The following is a 21,997-nucleotide window of genomic DNA, read 5'->3' as shown; positions in this document are numbered from 1 at the left end:
TTACCTTAAAATATTGCAGTTGTTTCTCAGCAGTCATTGTTCCTTCATTTTCTTGTCTCAGACAGGAATTGAAGATGAAAAGCTCTGTATCTCTCAGCCACCCTTTCAGCTCTTTGATCCTGACCTCCAGCTGCTTTACCAGACTGCCACTTTCAGGTGAGAGCAGGTCACGTGGACCTGACCCACTGTGCCCTACCATTGTGTCTTGGATCTTCTCTCCTAGGGTTTTCTAATGCATTAAATAAAAAAAAAACAGAGATTAATTTTATGTACCAAAACATATCACACATTAGTGAGCAACAAGAACCATCTGTTAGATGACCAGTAATATTTTTCCAGTTATTACCAATATCAATCAATTTCATTCTTTGTATCCTTTATTCTCATTTAGGGCCCAATTTTCTCCTTGTTGAAGTCAATGGCAAAACTTTCTTCGACTTCAGTGGGAGGAAGAGCAGGACAAATGGACAAATGGATTTTTTCATAATAATTATGGACAAAGACGACAAAATTGTACTCGTTGGATTAACTTTGTAAAGTGATCACCTAGGAACACTTGCCAGTTGCTTAAGATAACTTAAGATAACTAAATAACTTTACCACATAGTAAGGATAGGAAATATTACAAATAATGAGTTAACCTTACTTAAAATCACAAGTTTTTAAGAATGGCCATTGTATATATTTTTAAAGTATGGATTCCTAGGATAAAGTTTTCAAACTTGGATTCTAAACCTAGAATTGGGCCAAAATCTGGCCAAAATGGGTGGCCTGAATTTCAAAGGTGAACACCACCTACAGCTTCCAGTGAGATAGGAATTTCAGGTGCTCAGAACCTCTGACATTAGATAATTAAATATGGATTTAAGTACTTAACTTTAAGCATCAAAAAGTTTAAAAATTTTGGCCCAGAATAAACATTCACCTATGGCCGTCAATTAAATTACTTTACTGTAGCTTTTCCAGACAGCTTTTATAGTAAAAGAAACACTAGCTAACATTTTCTGGAATGAGCATTCTGAGAATAACCAATGTGCTGAAGAGGCCAAGGATGGATTGTGCAGGGAGACTTAACTTCCCTTTCAGTATCTTAAAAGGCAATCCCTCAACATCACAGTGGAAGCATGTGGTTGCCTGCTTCTATTATGCCAAGCTGTGTTTCATCTAACCTGTAAAAGGCTGTCAGTCCAACACTTATTATAAGCACTAAATCTGTGCTATTGATTGTAGAATTTTGAATAAATACTGACAACCATATCCTATAACCTTTTGAATTTATAATTAGCAGGGCTTAATTGTTGTAACATGAAAATACAGTTTAAGTGACCCTGTATGTCTGTCTGTGGAAAATGTACCATCCCCGTTCACTGGGACATGATTTATTGTGATGAATTAAGCCTCCAAAAATAAGCTTTAAAACACAAATAAAATTAGATTAACAGACATTAATCTACTGTGTAACATTGTGTAAATAGTATCTTTAGGAGACCATAACTTGAAAACATGCATTCTTGGCAACACCCTTCTATTTTCATGGTGGAAATATTGATAATCTGAAGACTCTCAGTGGAATTAAGAGTTAGCTATTGTTTTTATGCTGTAACAAAAGTAGCAGCAGGAGGTGAAATCAATGCCCTTGGAGGGTAGGGTCACAAAAAAGAATTTATTGCCACTTTTTTGTTCTGGAACAGTTTGCAATCATAAATTCTTCATAAACAGAATACTTCAGAGAATGGTCCGTCTTCATAAATATACGACAGAGGACATCAATTTCATTTAATTCACAATTTGTGTCAGCACAGCAGATGCCAATGCCTGCCTTGATAGGGTTGTTTAATATGCAATTGAGACAGAGTAATATTCAGCACAGGGGACAAAATTTCACAGATTAAACTGTACGCACCACTGACATTTCATTCTAATGTATTTCGATTCCACACTGTTCACCTTAGATGAAAGTAATATTAAAAACCATATCCCTCTATTTTACCATTGTTAGAAGTTAAAATCTGTCTTTAATTTTTTTCATGCCAATTAAAATGTAATCATGCCAATTAAAACGGTACGCCTAGTGTTGCTAGTTTCTGCAGAGGTTTTTATTAAATTAAACAAAACTCTATCCAATTCTGCTTATTATACATGAAATAGCATTTAGCAGGAAAACTGTATTTTTTATTTTTCTTGTAAATGCAGAAATTGATTCAAAAAGTAATCTAAAATTATATTTTGATTTTAATGTGCTGAGAGATAAGGTTTTTTAAATGTATTTTTAAAAAGACCGGGTAGTTTTTTTATTTACATTTTGAAAACTGATTTTAAGAAGGATTATACATTAGTTGCTTTCAAACTGTCTTTATATCCTATCAAGTGTAACCAGAGGTGTGGTATTGAGCTTGAATTAAATTGATTAAATGTGCTTCAAGTCACAAATGTCAACCAAGGTTTATAAATAGAATTATTTTTAAACAATTTAAATACAAATTGGTTGCCATAATTCTTCATTAGTTGAAAAAGCTAGACTAAGAACTTAGCAAATTCTGTTTTTTAAGAATTATAACACTGCTGTTCAATCATTTAACAATGAATTTAGAAATGCTGCACATTACTTTTTAAACTACTGGTAGGACAAACAACTTTTTGTGACAATTGGCACATTCATAGACGCAAGTTGTTTGAAACAGCTGAACCACACAGAAGAAAAAACATGTAAAATGGCTTTTGTATTACTACATAACTTAAAATGACATAAGCCAATATCTAAGCTGACCCTGACAAGTTGTGTATGTAGCTTTATTTGCAATATATTAGAAATACCATTTCTAAAAGTAAGATAATAGCATGCAAAAGTATGCTGTACAACTGTATTGCTAATATTACACATCTATAATTAATCATTTAAAGTAATTTATAAATTTATCTTACCCTTGATTTGAAGTGTAGGCAATTAAGTAGAGAAGTGGATGAAAAAATATAGTTTAACTTCTCTCTCTCTCTCTCTCAGCTGTCTTACAACAGTAGGACAATAGTGTCTCCGTACAGTGCCATCACTAGTCTCTGGGTAACAGAATCACTATATTGCTTTTTTTGCAAATTCTTGTATCTCACTCTTTGGCTGAGACCCAGCCCATCATAGCGTGAAATGAATTACATGAAACTTTTTTTTGGCTTTTGTCAAAAGTGAGCTGAATACAGCAGCATGAAACATATCCTGGCTGCATTCTTAGATTCAGGTATTCAGATTTGTACCAAATTTGCATATTTGTTTTTGAGCCATAAATATCACCTGAAATATGTAGTGACAAGCCCACTTTTCATCTTAAGGGTATAGTAAATAGTTAAACAGTAGATGTCTCTAACATGTACCTTCAGAATAAATTCTATTAACATTCACTCAAGCATGACAGCCAGTGTATATCAGATATACTGTATTATAGTTGACTTGGTGCATGCCCATAATACACGGCATATTTTACTTACATTCTTTATGTATTAGAGAACTAAAATTATTAAAGTAAGACAGGTGACAAGCATGGAATAAAAAAATTTAACAGAAGAAGAAAATACTAGTTTTTTTTATAATAGTATGAGTAGCTTGTTTGAAACGTATGTAGTGAATTGAAAGAGCAAGATATTTGTGCCTCAAATTAGAAATCAGACAGACAGCGTACTTCAACAGACAAAAATGTACACATAACCCACAAACAGTAATAAAAATGCAAATACCCCAAGCAGTTCCCATTTTTCATTAATTGAATCCACTTTTTCAAGGAGATCATTTGGTAGTAAAACACCACTTTTCTTCAAAGCTTCAACCTTACTAAGCAGTTCCATCTTTTTCGGGTGCCTGATTGACATTTCTACATTATATCTCTAAAATGAGAAGAAAAAGATAACATTAGCTACAGTAAATTGTTTTCTCTATTAAAATTCACCCTTAAAAATCAAAAAGCTCAATTGTCATCCTGATCACAGAGCTTCCTTTTTTATACATCAAAACACACAACCTTATTAATGTGTCTTGGGAAGGATTTTTCCATAGGATTTCAGATGCACAGTGAACAGGTGGTTTGCATGGGTGAGGTTTAAGTGAGAAAAGTTGGCAACTGATTGCATACAACAAAATTAGACATATCTTCCAACAGTCCCTCATCTAGAACCTGATCTACCTTTGTGTCCCTGAAATCAGGTGTTTTATTAAGGTATGTTATTCCTATCAGAAATACTGAAGCATGAACCTGAAACTAGGAAAATGAAAACATTTCACATTGTTGTAAGCTTCCGGCACAACTTTTTTCTCTTGTTTGTCCTGTTGGGTTTTGCCCCATATTTGGGCCTCGGGAAGTTGAGAGCTATGCAGTTATGGCATATGTTGACATCATATTTTAACCACGCTAAAAGTTATTCATATCTTATTTCAATAAAATTTTAATGACTATATTTTTGTTGAAGCACTCTTTTAGTAGCTCTAAAATGGTGGCACAAATAAGAACAGCAACAATGCTCACACTGTTCAAATGCTTCTTCAGCCTACAACTGCTCTTTATTTCCAGTGTGATTATTTACCTTTTTAAAAAGAAGATGGAAAATAAGGATAAAGAGAAGTTTAACAAACATTTTACAAAATTAATTTAAAGTGAATCTCTAAATATTTCAGTTGGCTACTTCTTATATTTTTCACAAAAGGACATACAGGCATCTCTGCATGACATAGTGGTAAGTAAATCTCTTTAAAACATGTGTTCTGCTAGAGCTGAGTTAGCATTATATATGATGGTTACTACAATGATTAATTTTGTTTTAGTGGACTGCAGAGTAAATGAGAAAATACAACACACACTCTTATGTAAAAGCACATTTGTTGAAATGGGACTTCTTATATTGCCAAAAAACGCACCTTTTATTCAGCGAAGGGAACACAGCACATTTTCCCAAACAAGTGTTTAGAAAACCTACATAAATTATGCATAGCTATTAGCAAACTGCATCCTCAACATTAAGCTTTCTCTGCTTTAAAGTCAGCCAAGAAAGCTACTACAGTATCTCTTACCCAAAATGTTAATATCTGGCCTAAGTATAAAAAAATTAAACTAGAATAAAGAATGTTTAAAACATGGGTGCTTTTGCCAGATCTAAGAACGTGTACTGTAGCAAAACAAAACAAAAAACAATTGGAGGCAGCTTAAAGAAAATAAGAAACGTGTGAAATCACTGTTTCAGCTAATAGGTCCTCAGCATTTCCATGCATATGTTTGCATATTGTTAGTTTCATATTTTAATCTTCCATTTACACAACACATGCACATCCTTTGTATTATGTAAACTTCACAAAATATTAGTCATTTGTGGATCACAGAGCAAAATCTTTTAAATGAGGTGATTTAAAGCATTTCACATTATTAATGAACACTGATCAGGTGTCTGCGTATCCAAAATTGCATGAATATTCATAGTAAATACCAAGGAATTGTTTAAAATTTATAAAGAACTTGTCTTCTGATAGATAGAAAACAGACTGTGCTTTCTAAAAATGCATGATAACAGGAGGCAATCGGGTTTTGCATCGAGGAATTGCATCAACCCGCAGATAACCCAGGTTCATTGGACTAAAATGTTCAACAAGTATGCTTCTTGGCCCTATATTATTGTGTTTTCAGCAAGAATGGTGACTAGAGGAGATTACAATCTGCTTTATGTAATCTGATTTCTATTTAACGATGATATAACTGAAAAGGATTTGCATAATTATTTCCATAAGTACATGTAATATCAAGGGGAATCCATAGTCGTTTATAGCTAGGCACTGAAATCCAGTTTAGCTAGGAAACCCAGTACATATTACTCCTTTTCTTTTTCCAAGTGAATTAATAGACTAAGAGAGTCCTCTAGCTGTGTGACACTGGTGCGGGCTTTGGTTAGTTAACACTTTTCACATGTGATTGACTGATTTGGTTGTTGTTGTCTGAACTAGATTTTGGTTATGCTTCTGGGCAGTATAAAATCAATGACAAAAAGATACAGGTTGCATATGTTTCATAACAATAATGTTCATGTTAACATAAAAACTAAGACATTTCACTTAATTTTGGACTAGATAATATAATTCTGCAATGTAGCATAGCATGAATCGTTTCTGTGACAGATGTTATAAAAGGCTATTAAAAAATAAACTAGACTTTATGTATGCTTTCTGTCTGTCACCATGTAACCTACTGTATATAAAGCATGACAAAAGATGATGATTGATAGAGAATGCATTACACAGTAACAGTAAAAGATGAAAGAATTCAGTTAATTGTTAGATGTATTGGTATGTGAGTGAAAGTCAGTATTGTTCACTTATGAAAATTAAAGTGAAGTGTTTATTTTAATTTAAGGAAAGAGCTTAATGTACAGCAGGTACAGTTTAGGGACTGATAGCACTAAATGCTAATGCTTTTTTTTTAATCCATTAAACACCTACACTCTAAGCAGTTGCATGGCAAAATTAGCTACCAGCTCTATCAGTGCTGCACAAGCCTAGTCTAGGAGGACTACTTTATCCTGTGGTGAGAAGATAATTTAATCTTCATATTCATTCTAGCTGCGGCATTAAGTGAGCAAAGGCTGCTCCATTGTGACAGTCTTTGAATGCTATGATATAGATTACTGTTCAATAGCCAAAAATGAGATTAAGAAAGTTAAAGTCACAGGATTTCTCACAGTGGCTGCAATAAATAAATGACTAATATTTAATTTTCCACAGCACTTGCCCCACCAAACTTAAAAAAAATACACATTGAAATACTGTTAAGTACTTACAGCATGATTAGCTGTGTGTATGTGTGCATGCATGGCTGGTTTTGTGTTAATGAATCCACCCAGTAGAAGTAAGAAGCATTGGTATCTATGTTTAAGAATTTCGATTCTTTTTCCTCCCCTCCATGTGAACATTTTTTGCCCAAAAAAAGGAGTTTTAAAAAAATCACTGAAGAGTTTATCCATTAAGATGCTTGACAAATTCATATTAAAGGTGGCTACTTTTTTAAAACCAAAAGTACCTGAATTCCAAAACAAAGGAAGTAAGTGATTTCTGTCAGAAAGAAATATTCTATGAAATCTAGGAAAACTTGATTGAGGACCCCTCCCCCTTTTTGACACTTATGCTAAGGGATACTTTACATATATATACAGATATAAAAATAATTGTGTTTGTGTGTGGAAAATCACACCCGAAAATTCTGCCCAAATGGAGACTGGAACAATGCCTTGTAACAGTGTTAATTGTCACCATGGAAACCAGAAGAATAAGCCATTTTGAAACTGGTATAGAAGGCACACATTGAGCAACTCAAGCATTTTTCAGCCTCCCTCAGTGTTAAGGAACAAGATGCCTAGTCACCGAGAGGTCAGAGAAAGAAATCATCATGAAAGGTTAGTGGATGTGCACTGTCTGGTAAATAATAAAAAAAAATCTGTACACCGTTAACAACGCTGTAAGACTGCACACTGCATCTTTCAGAAAGAGAAACATCACAAAAAGATGATCAGGGCTGGGGTACAGATTCCACCCCTAAAGCAAAACTTTAGGGCAATATTATGCGAACCTTGCCCCTAAAGCTCCCTGGGAATTCTGTTGTTGTAATAAAACTTCAGAAGAGGAAAGAAAAAAGGCTGCATGATGGAATTCAAAATAATGCTCTAAAAGCACACAGAGAGATTAAGACATCCATTGTAAGACTTTTGTATGGTGCTTCTGTTGGTTATAGTGAAAAGAGACTAGACATACTGAACACACAGTGGAGCTATGGCTACAAAGTACAGAAGAATTAAGCCAGTGAAATTTCTCAGTTATTGGAATAAGGTTACACAATTTGTAGACCTACATTCCATCATTCGTATTATCCAAAATGAAACTTTAACTTTCTCTTAATGACACTACATAGTATATGACTGAGATCAAGATTAAGTGATCTGCAATTTATTTGTACCTGAATTATATTTTACAAGTTTATAAAACTGCAGTGATGCAGTTGCTACAGATACACACACATACATATACATAAATGGTGCATCTATGTACATACATGCATGCAAAAAAGTTGTATTCAGTCCATGTCAGTACATGTAAAAACGCTTTGTGGACACATTCACTAAAATATACATGAAATATACTTGCATATATGTATAGTCATGCAGATATACAGATATGTGTCTATCATCTCTCTGCACACACTCACATTGTGCTTTCTGGATAATGTTTGCACTCTTCATGCTAGGCTTCATGGTGGCCCCTTAGGAAGCACCATGCCTAATGCCATTCAGTGATGAACAAAGACTCTCTTTATTCTAAAGTCCAGGGTCCAAAGCTCAGCTGTATACAAGCAAAGTGACGGAATCTGCTAGAGGCCAGCCTACCCTTCACAACAGCTCTTAATGCTTCCACCTTTTGTCATAATATCAATGTGGGACATTTTACAAACTGTCCAGAAGCTTGGTTATATTTCATATGCAACCATTACAACTAGAACCTCTGGACAATATTCAAGACCTTGGTTGAGTGTTCTGTCTAGACAAACAGCAGTCGTTATTTCTTGCAAACTGCATGTGTCTTACTATTAGCAATTTATGGCAAATAATTGCACAGGGAAATTATAAAGACTCCTACAATTGTCCTTGTAAATTAATAATAGGTTTTCTTGATTGGGATAAATTTGCTGCTGAGCCTTTCGAAAAATTAAAAAGTGCAATGTCATTTAAAATTGCCAGAACTCTCACAGCAAATTACATCTGAGGTTAAGAATCAGTTTTTTCTCTTCTAGCTTATTTCATTTCCATGATCTGGAAATCATATTACGTTGGCCATGTATTGTTAATTGGACATAGATTGCATTATCTTTAATATAAATCAAACTACAAATATTAAAATGAATTGCAAATTCTCTAATAGAAGATCATAAAACAATCTTTTTTTAAAGTCTCTCCCATTAATAATTTAATTCCAATTATATCACTCAGAAAACTCAAGGAGGAGACTGGTAACTTATTTCCATTCACTCTTCTTTTTTTAATATATATATTAATGCACATAGTATTATTTATAAATAGACACACAAAACAAATCTTAATACTTCAGTACTGCACAATCCCCCTCCTCCCAAAACAGAAACAAAATCAAAACAAACACCCTGAATTTTTTGTTTTAAAAAATAGGAAATCTGGATTTTACTTCTGTTTTTCACATTCATCTTTCCAGCAGCAAGCAAAATAAATCAATTGAATAAAAGGCTTAGTAACTTTGTAAACTAAATTTTGTCCACAATAAAAAAATATGCAATTGGTACCCATTGTTCTGCTTTTCTGAAAGAAGGTGATCCCAACCACTGAAATTTTACTATAAATGTAATATATTTTTGAAGACTTTGCATGCTCTTTAACGAGTTTATATTAAATATTTAATACTGTTTAGGGCATATCCACTACTACCAAAAACAGTTATATTCCCAGCAGTCCCACTGTTTCAGGCAGAGGGCTTGATTGATCCTCCTAGCCTGAATTGAGTAGAATGAAAAGAAGCAGTTGGAAAATAGCTGCAATCATTTAATGCAGATGACCTCTGACAGGCTCACAGCTCTTCTATCTGAACAGAAATTTGCATGGGGTCTCTGTGCAGAGGAACAATGTAACCTAAATGGTAGACAATCTTTATTCTAATGAAGTGGGTGTCAAGGTCAATGTAAAACTGCAATGATAAATGGTGCACCACTAGGCAAGAGAAGTTGCATAGGCACTGTAGTGTTTTCACATTAATTGAAGGCTGAAATGCACTGAGTGAAAGTACAAGATTCTTTTCACCATAATGTGTTAATGCACAAATGTTTAAATGTTTTCTTCAAGCCTCTAGCCTGTTGACACAGGAAAAAAAAAGTTGGCCAATAACCAGAAAAATAGAAGGTTTTATTAGGTTGTCCTATTTCTAGAATCCCTAACAACTTCAACAATCTACTCAGAGTGCCAAAAGAATAACAAGTCTCCAGACACCTAATGTAATTCCCATGATCCTTTTCCTATTTAGGAGATCTGTCTCTAATTAGTTCCAAACAAGCAACCCTTTAGACAACTCTTCATTAGATACCATTCCCAGTGAACTAACTATAAGAAAAAGAGAAATGCTCCAATATTATTATTTTCTAGGTTTTAAGATTTCTTTTTAGTATACAGTTAACATCGCCAGGTGTACTTTGTTCTGAATAAGAATTAGACCAGTAAAACTGGGTTTTGTAATGCAAAGAGTTGTGTGTCTAGAGTGGGGACTGAACTACAATCCGTTATTGTGGCTTTGTCAAAATTGCAATACAGCTATAATTATGGCACTTCATCAGTCGATCAAGTAATCTGTAGAAGGCAGTACATTTTGTTTTATAAAAATGAGGAGGACAGTAAGCTGCTTTTAAAATCCTGAGCTGCTTAAGCCTGTTAAGGGTATATTGTCTGCTAATGCTCTCATTAGCAACCAAGCATTTTAACTTCATCAATTAAACAGGAAATGGTGTTGCACCAATAGTTTCACAATATGCTAAACTACAGATTTTGGAAAATATATTTCCAACTGCAAGTCACAAAATGAATTTCAAAACTGTTTTTGTGTACATACATCTACACTGTGTGTGTGTGTGTTGAAAGTCTCAGTTATGTTTCTCAAGGTAATCAGTTTTATGAGAACTTGCATGTATGTGAAGCACCCACACAGGCATGCACACACACACACACACACACACACACACACACACACACTTAAAAATTCTCAGGTCCCATAAAGATTGAGTTTAGAGCCTTTACTCATTTCTTCACACTAGTGAGCACTTACTCATATAAGTAGTCCCCCACTGAAGTCAGTAGGCTACTCCTGTGAGTAACTAACTGCTCAGCAGCATGATTAATGGATTCATGATCTAGCCCATAGATTGTGAATATTTCTCAATCTTCAGAATACTAAGATCTCCTGTACAAATAGATTTTAATAATACAATTACAGTTACTAGACAAGGAGCTATAGCCTGTCACTAATTAAAGTATCTGTAGTACTTTCAGTAACTGGAAGACTGGTAATGGAATTTACTGTACAATGCCATTGCTATTTTACAGCTTCGATGTGGAAGAGAATTTTCCATACAGAAATTAGTTTTCCTGATATTGCAATTCAGAGAATAAACTCCAATGGAAAAAAAAAAAGGATAGTGAAAGAAAAAATGTTACTGATGAAACTGTTTAAAAAACTGTACAGCTTCATCTGTGTGTGATTTCTCAGGTCTGAAGCTTTGACGTGCCCAAGGGGCAGACCCCAGCGGGGAGTAGGCTGCAGAGCTAAATAGCTGTGAAAGAAGTCTTAATGTAGGATGGAATTCAAACTAACCTTGACATGACCTCAGGAAAAATATGCAAAAAGTAAAATGAATGCACTCTGCAAGATACATCCTAATTTTGTGGCCAAGCTGGTTAGTTTCACAAACATAACTAAGATTTTAAAAGAAAAATAAAATATAAGAAAAAGGGGAAACTTAGGAATTCAGAGTAAAAACTTAAGCAGGCATGGTGTATTATTGTGGAGGCATGTGAACCATTTGGAAACAATCCAAATAAAAACCAACACTGAACAATATTGTTGTCAGCCTGTCTATTCAGGAAAATTGTTTTTTTAGGTTGAATATAAATGACACAAAGCCAAGATTACATCATTGCATTACAAAGTCTGTTGTGGCTTTTAGCTGAACAAGCCCCATGGATCTATTGGTTGATAGCAGCAATTCAGTAAGGAGGTTTTAATTCCACCCCCCCCCCCAGCTTCTTTACTATAAATACAGAGAACTTTTGTTTTAAAAAATAGATGGCTTTTTTTTTTAAACTGCATACCTGATTTTGGTCTGGTCTGATACAAACAATAGCATTTTAGTAGATACATTAAGTCTTGATTTAGCTTTATTATACATTTTGCCTATCTTACTCAGTGTTCAGCTAAGCAGGAAGACATCTACCCTAGTACAGCAGACAAGAACTGGCTAATTCACTAGATATATGGAAATTTTAATTGAGTGTCAACTTGTGTTGAAATTCAATCCCATTACCTTCTAGAATGCAATTTTGTAGCAATACCAGTTATTTACTACACTATTAATCAGATTTTAAACATAATTAAATTCCTAAGACCATATAGCCAAAATACCATAGTTTGAATTTCTACAGCCAGGGTAATCAGGGTATGAGATTCCATTAGATGCATACATGTACGGCCCATCTACAAAGCCAAATAAACCACATCAGAGGATTGTGTTAGAACACAGTTCCATAACATGGTAATAACACTTTCCCACCCATCTGTACAAGAAAGATCAAAGAGTGTTATAATACTATTGCATTTCCAGTCATAACACTGTCATCGAAGCTGGTAAATTTGACTGTTTAAAGAGGCCCTTTGGGTGGATCTACAGGGAGGAATTTGTGAAAATCTCCCTCTCTTGCTAGCACCTTTGCATCAGTGCTAGCACCACTGTAGACTGGCCACCGGAATTTTTCCTCCTGTGTTTTTCCACCATACCTCAGTCTTCCACCATTGTGTAGATGAGATCTAGGGAATCCATTTGAACAGTCATGTTTATTGTGTCATGGGTCTGTGTTATGACTGGAAATGCATCACCTGTATTATAACACTGTTAACAGATAGGACTAAAGATTGTTATAACCCTGTTATGGAACCGTGTGCAGCAGTTTCTAAACCAGTTCTCAATTTTAAATTATTTAGTGGCACGAAGAAGTTTTTCTGTAAGAGAAATAAGAAAATCAGTGAGCTCCTCAGGACTTTGGATTAACAGGTATATATCTTCACTGGAATAATTTCAGAGTCAGGGCATGCCAAACACATTGCATGGTTAATGTTTAGCCCATCAGTGACAGGAAACCTACTTCACTGTGAAGAAATGTTTAGGCCCGGGAACACAATGTTCAAGATGCAACTGTTACATACTGGATGCTCAAAACCACTAGTCAAAGAAAGACTTAAAATAGTGTCTCTAACCAAATCTAGCAGAGCCCTATACTTACAAATAAAAAGATGCCAATATAACATCGGGGGCTTTGACAGAAACTCACAAAGAAAGAAAATTATGAACTGAGGATCTCACTTCATCCTCCGTTCACCTGGCTTTGCCTACGTTTTGCAGCAGACATGATACACAGATCAGACCTTCTCTAAAAGCACCAAAGGTTTAATTCCAAATTCATATATTTTTGTCATACTGTGTCACAACCATTTTTCTATTTTGATACAAATGTTCTTGTGTAGTTAATTTCCTTTGTATTTTTCATAGGCAGAATTTCCTGAAGTCTTTACTCGGTCGTTACTCAGGAGGTCACTAAGTGTTTTCAGTGAGTGAAGACTGATTAAAAACAAGAGGGATGGATTACCCTCTCCTGTGGTAAAGCACATAGGAGAACATCTCTGTGTACTTTCCCTCCCAGAGTTGGTCCCAAACTGTTCCCTCAAATGGGGAAGAAGGATTTCCCTACTGCAGAATGAACTGACGCTCCAAATCTGTAGGATCCCCAGATATATGTATGGGTCTTGAAGTAGCCACAGGAGACCAGGGAAATCCATGAAAGTGTTCTGCGTTCATGGTGGCTTCTAGGGCCCGATTTAGGGGCAGGAGACTCAGGCGACCACCTCGGGGCTGGGTTTGAGGGACACTGAGCTCGGGATGCTGTGAAGTACTCAAAAGTTTAACAAATGGAGGGGGGACACCATTTGGTCTAGGGCCGGCCCCATTTGTTCCCTCCTCCCACCACTTAATGGCAGCATAGCTCCAAAAGCATCTTCAGTGAATATATATGGCTCATCGGCATAATACAGCATAATTTCTCTAATTGTAATGTCATTATGATGTACCATTTCAATGCTGATTTAATACCACATCAATTCATACTTACGATGTTATGTAATTAATATGTAATATATTCCCTGGTATACAGTACACATTGAAAATGTTTTGAAATGTAATAATGTCGATACCTAGTAGTCAATTTTCTAATACAAATCAGAGATTATGTTAACAAAAATTCTTAAACACCCCAGTGTCATCATTTTCATCAGTAAAGTGCATATTGTGAGTTAATGTACTAATAGGTATGTAAAAGGTAATTTAAAAATTGTCAAAAGGTCCACATTTGGCTTTTTCACCTTTTTATGTAAATCATAGTTGAATTGTTTTCAATCATTTTTGATATGAAAAGAAAAAAATTCTCCTGGATTGAGACTTTATTTTTATGGTCAAATTACAAACATCTTAAAAAAGGTCACATTTATATTGGAAATGCTGATGCAGCCTAAAATATGGTTGCGTGTATGGGACAGAAGGAACTATTTAAAAAATATTTTTAGCATCAGGAGAATCTAAATTTGTTTAAATCTGGACTTTTTCTTTTCTTTTCTTTTCTTTTCTTTTTTTTTAACAATTGCAAGTAATGATAACAACATGCAGAAATGTTAAGGCTAAGTGTACAGTGTCAAAATAGATTGAATCTCTCTAAAAACTGGAAATTTGGGCTATTTAAACATAATCCAGATGTTTGGCTTTCATTCACATTTCAAGGAGGAGAAAAATTATATGAAACAAAATTCATACATGCACATTTCATTAGTGCCATTTCTATCACTGAATTAAAAGTTCTTCCATGTGCTTTCTCAAATCAGATAATGGTTTAAATTAAAGGAGTTGCCAATAAATTGTTCTCCTCACAAATGTCACTGAATTGTTTTCATATGGGAAAAAACAGGTTAACTCTTGTGTTAAAAATTCTGATAATCATTTTCTTCTTAATGCTATCAAGTGTAATAGATGGTGGAACATCTCATTCTAAACAAACTAAGTGAACCAGGATAAGAAAAGGAGTACTTGTGGCACCTTAGAGACTAACCAATTTATTTGAGCATGAGCTTTCGTGAGCCACAGCTCACTTCATGAGCTGTGGCTCACGAAAGCTCATGCTCAAATAAATTGGTTAGTCTCTAAGGTGCCACAAGTACTCCTTTTCTTTTTGCGAATACAGACTAACACGGCTGTTCCTCTGAAACCTGTCATTATGCAGGATAAGAAGGCACTCAGGACCCATGACTCTCCTACTGCAGTAGCAGGTATATATTTTCAGACAGACATATCCTGATGAAATTATGAACACTTTGGTATAGATGCATTCCCTCGCCATTGATAATTAACAGGGTCACATAAATCCAGATTTCTGAAGAGTTGTTGCAGCTATGTTGGTCCCAGGATATGAGAGAGCCAAGGTGGACGAGGGGGTATCTTTTACGGGACCTGAAGAACAGCTTTGTGGAACTTGAAATTTTGTCTCTTTCAGAAAGAGATGTTGGTCTAGTAAAAGATATTACCTTATTCACCTTGTCCCACTCAATTTTTTTAAAAACTATTTCAGTGTTGCTGCTCTCAGCACTGCAATGTCTAACTCAGGGTTTCTCACACTTCATTGCACCGCGACCCCCTTCTGACAACAAAAAGTTACTAAAAGACCCTGTGAAGGGGGGCCAAAGCCCGAGCCATGCCACGGGGGTGGGGGTGGGGAGGGGAAGCCAAAGCCCCCCTGTCCCCCGGGGCGCACCAAAGCTTGAGGGCTTCAGCCCTGGGTGGTGAGGCTCAGAATTTGGCTTCAGTCCCAGCAAGTCTAATGCCAGCCCTAGTGACCCTGTTAAAACAAGGTCACCACCCATTTTGGGATTCCCAACCCACAGTTTGAGAACTGCTGGTCTAAATGCTTTAGGAGCCTAAATTTCATTTTCAAAAGTAATTCCCATTGAAAGCCAAAGGGATTTAGGCATATAAGTGCCTAAATCACTTTGGAAATGAGATGTAGGCTCCTAGAGCAGTTAGGCATTGCAATACCAAATGCAGCAACACTTAAAACCTTTAAAAATCTGGGACATAAGCAGTTTTTTACTCAAGGGGAACTCATGCTGTAGGAAATGTGACTTCCATGACGTGTTCAGTTTTTAGAAGACTAACCAGTACTATCTTATTTGCAATACCGAACATTAGTTAAGGAGTGGTAGTAGTGTGGCCATTGTATCTATAAAATATGCTATCCACAATAAATTGCACAATTCTTGTAACCTTCTGTGTCTTAGAAATTGAGATTCAGAATCCACTTCTTACTAGGGTCTCTCATGGACTAGATGACCTCTCGAGGTCCCTTCCAGTCCTATGATTCTATGACTGATTCTATAATAAAGTGGTAACAGCTCCTTAAGGTAGGCAAGTTAGGCAAAGCTTAAGACACAAACAAAATTAGGTAGAAATGCCGATCATGTAGAATGGGCAAAACAAAGGAGAAGAAAAAGAGAAAAAGTTCTGATTTTGGTACCTACCCTCAAGTTAAAAATGTATGCCTTATTCCAGTTTGAATTTGTCTAGCTTCAGTTTCCAGCTGTTTTATGTTGTTGTACTTTTGCCTATGGCTTAAACTGTTGTGTATGGAAACCCCACAGAACATGGTATTATTGCAAGAATCTGACATGACACCAAACATTTGGTGGTCTCAGATGAGTTTTGTTTTGAGTGTCTGGGCTTGTCAACTAATGTGAACCAAAATGGTCACACAAAAGCCTATGATCCTCAAATGTCCACATTTTGCACAGCTCTGCAGCTTGATTCTCTAATGCACCTAAACAGAGCTTGGGGCAGTGGTGAGCGGAGCTGATGGGGTACCAGTCACAGTTCCCTGATTCTCAGCCACCACCTGTAGCATAAACTGAAGATGCACGAGGGCAGCTTTAACTTACACCTGTGGAGAATTAGGCACAGCAGAGCTTTGTTCCACCACCCCATTTCCTTGTCTTTCCCTGCCATGCCCCTCCACCCTACTTCTGGCATTTTCCCTACCTTCCGTTCTGCTGGGAGGAGGTAGTGCAGCTTGGTGGCAGTGGTAAAGATTCCCCCTGTACAAAGGCAATTCCCCAGTGCAGATCTCTGGCCACTTAAGGTTCACTTTGTGAACTTTCAATGTTTGTCACAAAGTGAGGTTGGCAGACAAGTAACTCTGGGCCCCTAATGTTTCCAGTCCCTCTGCCACATGTCAGCTGTGTCCATGTTAGCCACACAGTTTTGTATCTACACCTTCCTATTTGCAGGTGATGAATGATAATTCCATACTCTGACTGGTTTGCATTTTAATTTTTGAAATCTACATAAAGAAATGGAAAAAGGTCTATATTAAAATTTGGAGGAGGTGTTTTTATCTTTAAGAAGGTCAGAAATGCATGAAGGTGCCAAAATGCTTTTGAAAACAATCTTTTGATAGGAAAAGTCAAGACAGAAAGGCTTGCAGTCAAATATTCTGAAGCGAGTTCAGGGAAGTTTGAATCTCCTTCAACCCTACAGATCTCTAGGGAAGAAGGCTCAGAAGGGAATATGGAATTACAGTGATTACTTGTAATTGAATTTGCTAGGAAAGACTTAGAATATAAATATGAACTTGTCCTTTACTGGAATCCCTTGAAGACCGTTTTGGTCCTGCTTTTATGGACAGCTAAAGCCTATAGCCATACATGTCATCACTGCTAGTGTGACAGCTCAAACACGAACCTGTAAGATATCAGTACTGTACAACAAGCTGTAGATTGGAAGCAAGTTGTCTGATTTCAACAATCAATCAACTTTCAATGGATATTTCTACCCAGTGATGTTTTTCTTTTACTCTATGCTGGGTACTCAGTTATTCTATATGAAGAAGGGAAAAGAACGCTTTAAGGGACAATGTAGGTGGGGGGAGGAAAGGAGAAAGTGGACCCCATCATTCCTTTAATTGATTACTCACAACTTTCAAAATGGACATTTTGTTAAAAACATCAGGAAAAATAAGCAACTCCTATTATTAAGATGATACATCCTTCCTGAATAGTTATTGCACTGTGCTGATGTCTGAGTAAAGTTGCTTTTTTTAACCACCATTAAGTTTCCTTTCTAGGTCAACCATTTTACACTTATTAATTATACTAAAGGAAAACAACAGAGTTCTTCGTATTTTTGAATTTATTAGAATGTTTTGGTCAAAGCTCCAATTTATATTTTAAATATTTTAGATTCTTCCACTAACTGTTATAGTACATTGCTCTATAACTTAAGTTTAAATAAATTGAAGCAATGAATACATATTTCAGAATGGCTCAGAGTGCCTTTATACATTGACAGTCTACACTAGCACTACGTTAACCCTATTAAATATAATTCTTCCAGTTCATTGGTGATTGACATTAGATACTGACATTTGACGAATTGCCATTATATTGATTTTATTCTTTGCCTCTTTAATAATGTGTTGAAGAAATAGCAGTGTTAGAAGTTAACTGTCCTTTGGTAAATCCATTAAGCACTTAAGAAAAAGGTTTGAATATTTAAGCCATGCAAAAAAACTTAAGGACATTACATATGTTTTTAATTTTGCAACCATTCACAGTAAACGCTGAAAAGTCCCATTACTGTGAATACATTTACATTTGATCAGTAGAACATAAAATGCAGAGTTAACAAATTCCACACTGTCATATCCACAATACAATGCCATATAACAAAAGAAGTTTTAATAAATACTGTTATGTGCACTTCTCAAGACCTGAGCCAGAATGTACAATGCACAATACAGTATGGTGGGCCACCTGGTGGCCAAATGAATAAATTATACATTTAAAGGAGAGAAAAGCAGACATTTGTGGAAAACAGATTCAGTAAAGGAACAAAAACCCAAAGACAATAAAGTAGAACCCTGTCGTTCGCCTACCTCAGAGTGTCAAGTATTGGCCACTGCTTGAGGCACAATACCAAGCTTAGCAGACTTTTGGGATGTGGTAAAACAAATATAGCCCAGATTCTTGGCTGTACTGAGGCCACCTTGTCTCAGTCCACCAACACAAAGCTATTGTAAATCCACTAGAGGATTCCTCAGGCTTAGGGGAATCTTCTAGTGTTGTAAGGCCACCAGAGCAGCTCTTACACTACTGGCCAGAGGGAATGTGGACAGAGTAAAGAAGGGATGGCTGGGACCATCCTTTACAATGATGATCCATGATGCTGGGAAAGACCCTGGGGTAACTGGCTGACAACAGAATAACCTGGAGACTTCTGTGTATTACCCTGAGGACCAGTCCAGTCACTGGTTGAATCCAAGAGCACAAAGAGCCTTCAAACCACCTCAGCTCATCATTTGTGTTTCTAGGAGTTTTTCCCTTGGGAAAACATTGTGTTCTATATCCTGAAGACATTCTTACACTGAGGAGCTACTGCAGTATTCTCTCATGACTTCTGTAATATTTGTTTATTATATTGTCTGCTCTTGGGTTTATTTTAATTCTTTCCATCCTATTCTCTTTTCTATTTTTTTTAAAATGAATTTACAATTTAAAAAAATTCCGTCTCCCCCCACCCACCAGTTTTCTCCCTAGCTTTGAGCTCATTCCATATCCCTCCATTCAGTTCCTTTCCTATCAAAACTTTTAATTCCCCATCTAAATCACGTATGGCCTCAGCTGCTAGTACGGGGTGAGTCGTCTTCTGGAAAAGCCCACAGTTTGCTGCTTCCCAGCTCAATGCAATCACATGCTGGAATCCCTGCGAGCAGGACCCAATTTAAATAAAGATAATTAAACAAAATGTTCTGGGTAGTTTTGGATAGGATGTGGTGAACTTTGGAGAGAGTTTTTTATTGCATATTTTGTCCCAAGTACAGAATCAACACAGCAAGAAAGAAAGGTGTTCTATTGGGAGAGGGAGGAGAACTTTTAAATAATATAGAGCATCATTCCGCACAGGTTTGACGTTGAACCCTATTATGTTTTCTGCCCTAGGAAACTGCCTTCTTTTAAAGATGGCTCTAGATATTGGACTGAGTTCTGCCCTCGCAGACTCATGCTGCCATTCTTGAAAAAGTTGATGAGTCCCCACATATTAATAGCACTACTGAGCCCTAAATACATACTGAATTAGGAATATGTAGGAAGTTAGTGTTGGGCACATCTTAAATACCTAAGAGAGAATACAATTATTTAAAAACAACTAAATTGCTTTTTTTTAGTCTATTTTGTGTTTGTTTTTAAAGACATATGTCTAATTTAACAGCACTGATACCAATAATTGAATTTTGTAGTTCCTGGCACCATTAAGAGTTATCTAAGATATTAAAAAGTTTCAGAAAAGAAGCAGCAAAATTTGAATTTGTGATGGAAAATGTTTTTGTTTGACACACACATTAATCAAAGTGCTGCCCTTACTGTTACAGAGAAGCAGAGGAGTGAGCTGGCCATTTCATGCAGGAACGCTTATGGAGGCCAGAGAGGTGGGAGATGTACTGAGACATATTTTGCATCTCTTTTAAAAGGAGTAAGTATCCACACCAGCTATCACATGCTCCAGGTGCAGAGTATTTGATGGTGACTGACCACACCTACTAATGACGAGATTGCATGGGGGCCATGGTAACCCAGTGGTTAGGAAATCCTGGCCTGGGTGCCCAGCACTCTTGAGTAATAAGTGGAAAACCCTGTTCTGCTGCTGCTGCATGTGTAAACTATGAAGAAGATGTTCTGTGTCCTCTTACCCACTGGTGCGCCCATGCTTTGGACAGCAGGATTTGGCCCAGAAAACAAAAATCTCTCAGAATAAACCAAATGCAAAACCCCCTACCTCAGTGGAAATGTACTATTGTTAAAGATCGGACCACCAGTCCGATGAGAAAACTTCAAAAAGTTTGGAGGTTTGCTTTGGTCAAAATCAGCACCCAAAGGTTTAGGTACCTTATCAAGCCGAACCTCTTTTGTCTGTAAAACTGGTCCAGAAATCTCCTTAGAATAGGCTTGATACTGAGATTTTTGGTTCTTCTTGGACCAGAAGTATTGTAAACACAACTTTTTTGATGGTACTTCAGCATTTCAGCTTCCAACTATGACCGAAATAATGACATCTGGAGGCATGACAAAAGGGAGGGAAAGAAGTTAGTCACAACACGTCCAAACCATCAAAAAAGTTCTGGTTTGGTTCAAATTTTGGTCAAAATTGTCTGGATCTATAGAAATCCATTTGACTCTTCATAATAACCTAGGATGCTAGTGCAGGAAGATCTATTTTAATACTTGTGTCTGTATCTCCTCATCAGAACACACACCCCTGTTTTGGGATGCATCATGTTTCATGCTGGATAACAACATGAGAGGACAGCATATTTCTAAAACTAAATGGGCTCTTTGTTCAGAGAACTATTTACAGAGGTGCTGCAACTGCAGCTGGTATTCCAGTTATGTGCACACAGACTGGATTCCTGCAGCATCCTCCAAACTCCTTCAGTCTATGTGCTTCCCTCCAAGTTCCATGCAGGTTGTTACATTTTTCCTTTTAATAATCTTTGTTGTTGTGTCTCTTGTGCTAGCATTTGCTGACTTGCTGTGGCACTTGCTCCTTGAGACCTGGTCAGTGCTGGAGTATGAATAGTTTTAATGCATGTAGCATCCCAACCTGTTCAGTTCTTTGTTGGATTGCCTGGGCCTCCCAGCAGAGATGCAAAGACATTGTAGTATGTTCATAGACTATTTCCTGTTCCACAGAACCCTCTGAGTTGTACTCCGGAAGGGAAGCCCTGCTCAGTGTATCCGCTATCAGAGTTACTACCCTGGCAGTAACTTATCCTCACTTCATAGTGCTTCAATCTCCACAATATGTGTTGCAGTCGCTTGGGTGAACTCGGCACTGGCTTCTTCATGATGTTTTCTAATAGCTTGTGATCAGCCTGCACATCCACCTTGTGTCCAAAGGTGAAAGGATGGAATCATTCTAATCCAAAGGGCACAGCCAGTAGCTCCATTTCTATCTGAGGGTATCCCCTTCCTGCATTTGTGAGGACTATAAACAAATGCTATGGGTTTCTGGCTTTGCATCAGGCCTGCTCCTAGGCTCCTTCTGAGGCACCCATTCTGTGGCTC

The 21,997-nt window shown here is 36.6% G+C and overlaps 1 protein-coding gene and 1 long non-coding RNA gene across 3 annotated transcripts in view; one reads left to right on the top strand and one right to left on the bottom strand.

Moving 5' to 3' along the window:
- The window catches only part of AKAP6 (A-kinase anchoring protein 6), a 401,935-nt gene that overhangs the window by 61,673 nt on the left and 318,265 nt on the right, over positions 1-21,997 (bottom strand). For both annotated transcript variants that reach the window (XM_048854030.2, XM_048854032.2), the window contains exons 10-11: positions 3,724-3,870; positions 5-229 (exon numbers count right to left, since the gene is read on the bottom strand). In XM_048854030.2, the coding sequence (XP_048709987.2) occupies positions 5-229; positions 3,724-3,870 (372 nt within the window). The remainder of the gene's footprint in view (positions 1-4; positions 230-3,723; positions 3,871-21,997) is intronic.
- LOC142072555 (uncharacterized) overlaps positions 7,352-21,997 on the top strand; it is a 38,150-nt gene continuing 23,504 nt past the window's right edge. The window contains exons 1-2 of the long non-coding RNA XR_012668994.1: positions 7,352-7,410; positions 20,305-20,405. This is a non-coding gene — a long non-coding RNA (uncharacterized LOC142072555). The remainder of the gene's footprint in view (positions 7,411-20,304; positions 20,406-21,997) is intronic.

The sequence above is a fragment of the Caretta caretta genome, chromosome 6, assembly GCF_965140235.1.
Source record: "Caretta caretta isolate rCarCar2 chromosome 6, rCarCar1.hap1, whole genome shotgun sequence".
Taxonomy (NCBI): domain Eukaryota; kingdom Metazoa; phylum Chordata; order Testudines; family Cheloniidae; genus Caretta; species Caretta caretta.
Note: the sequence above shows the minus strand (reverse complement) of the source record. Positions and strands in the feature narration are given on the sequence as shown.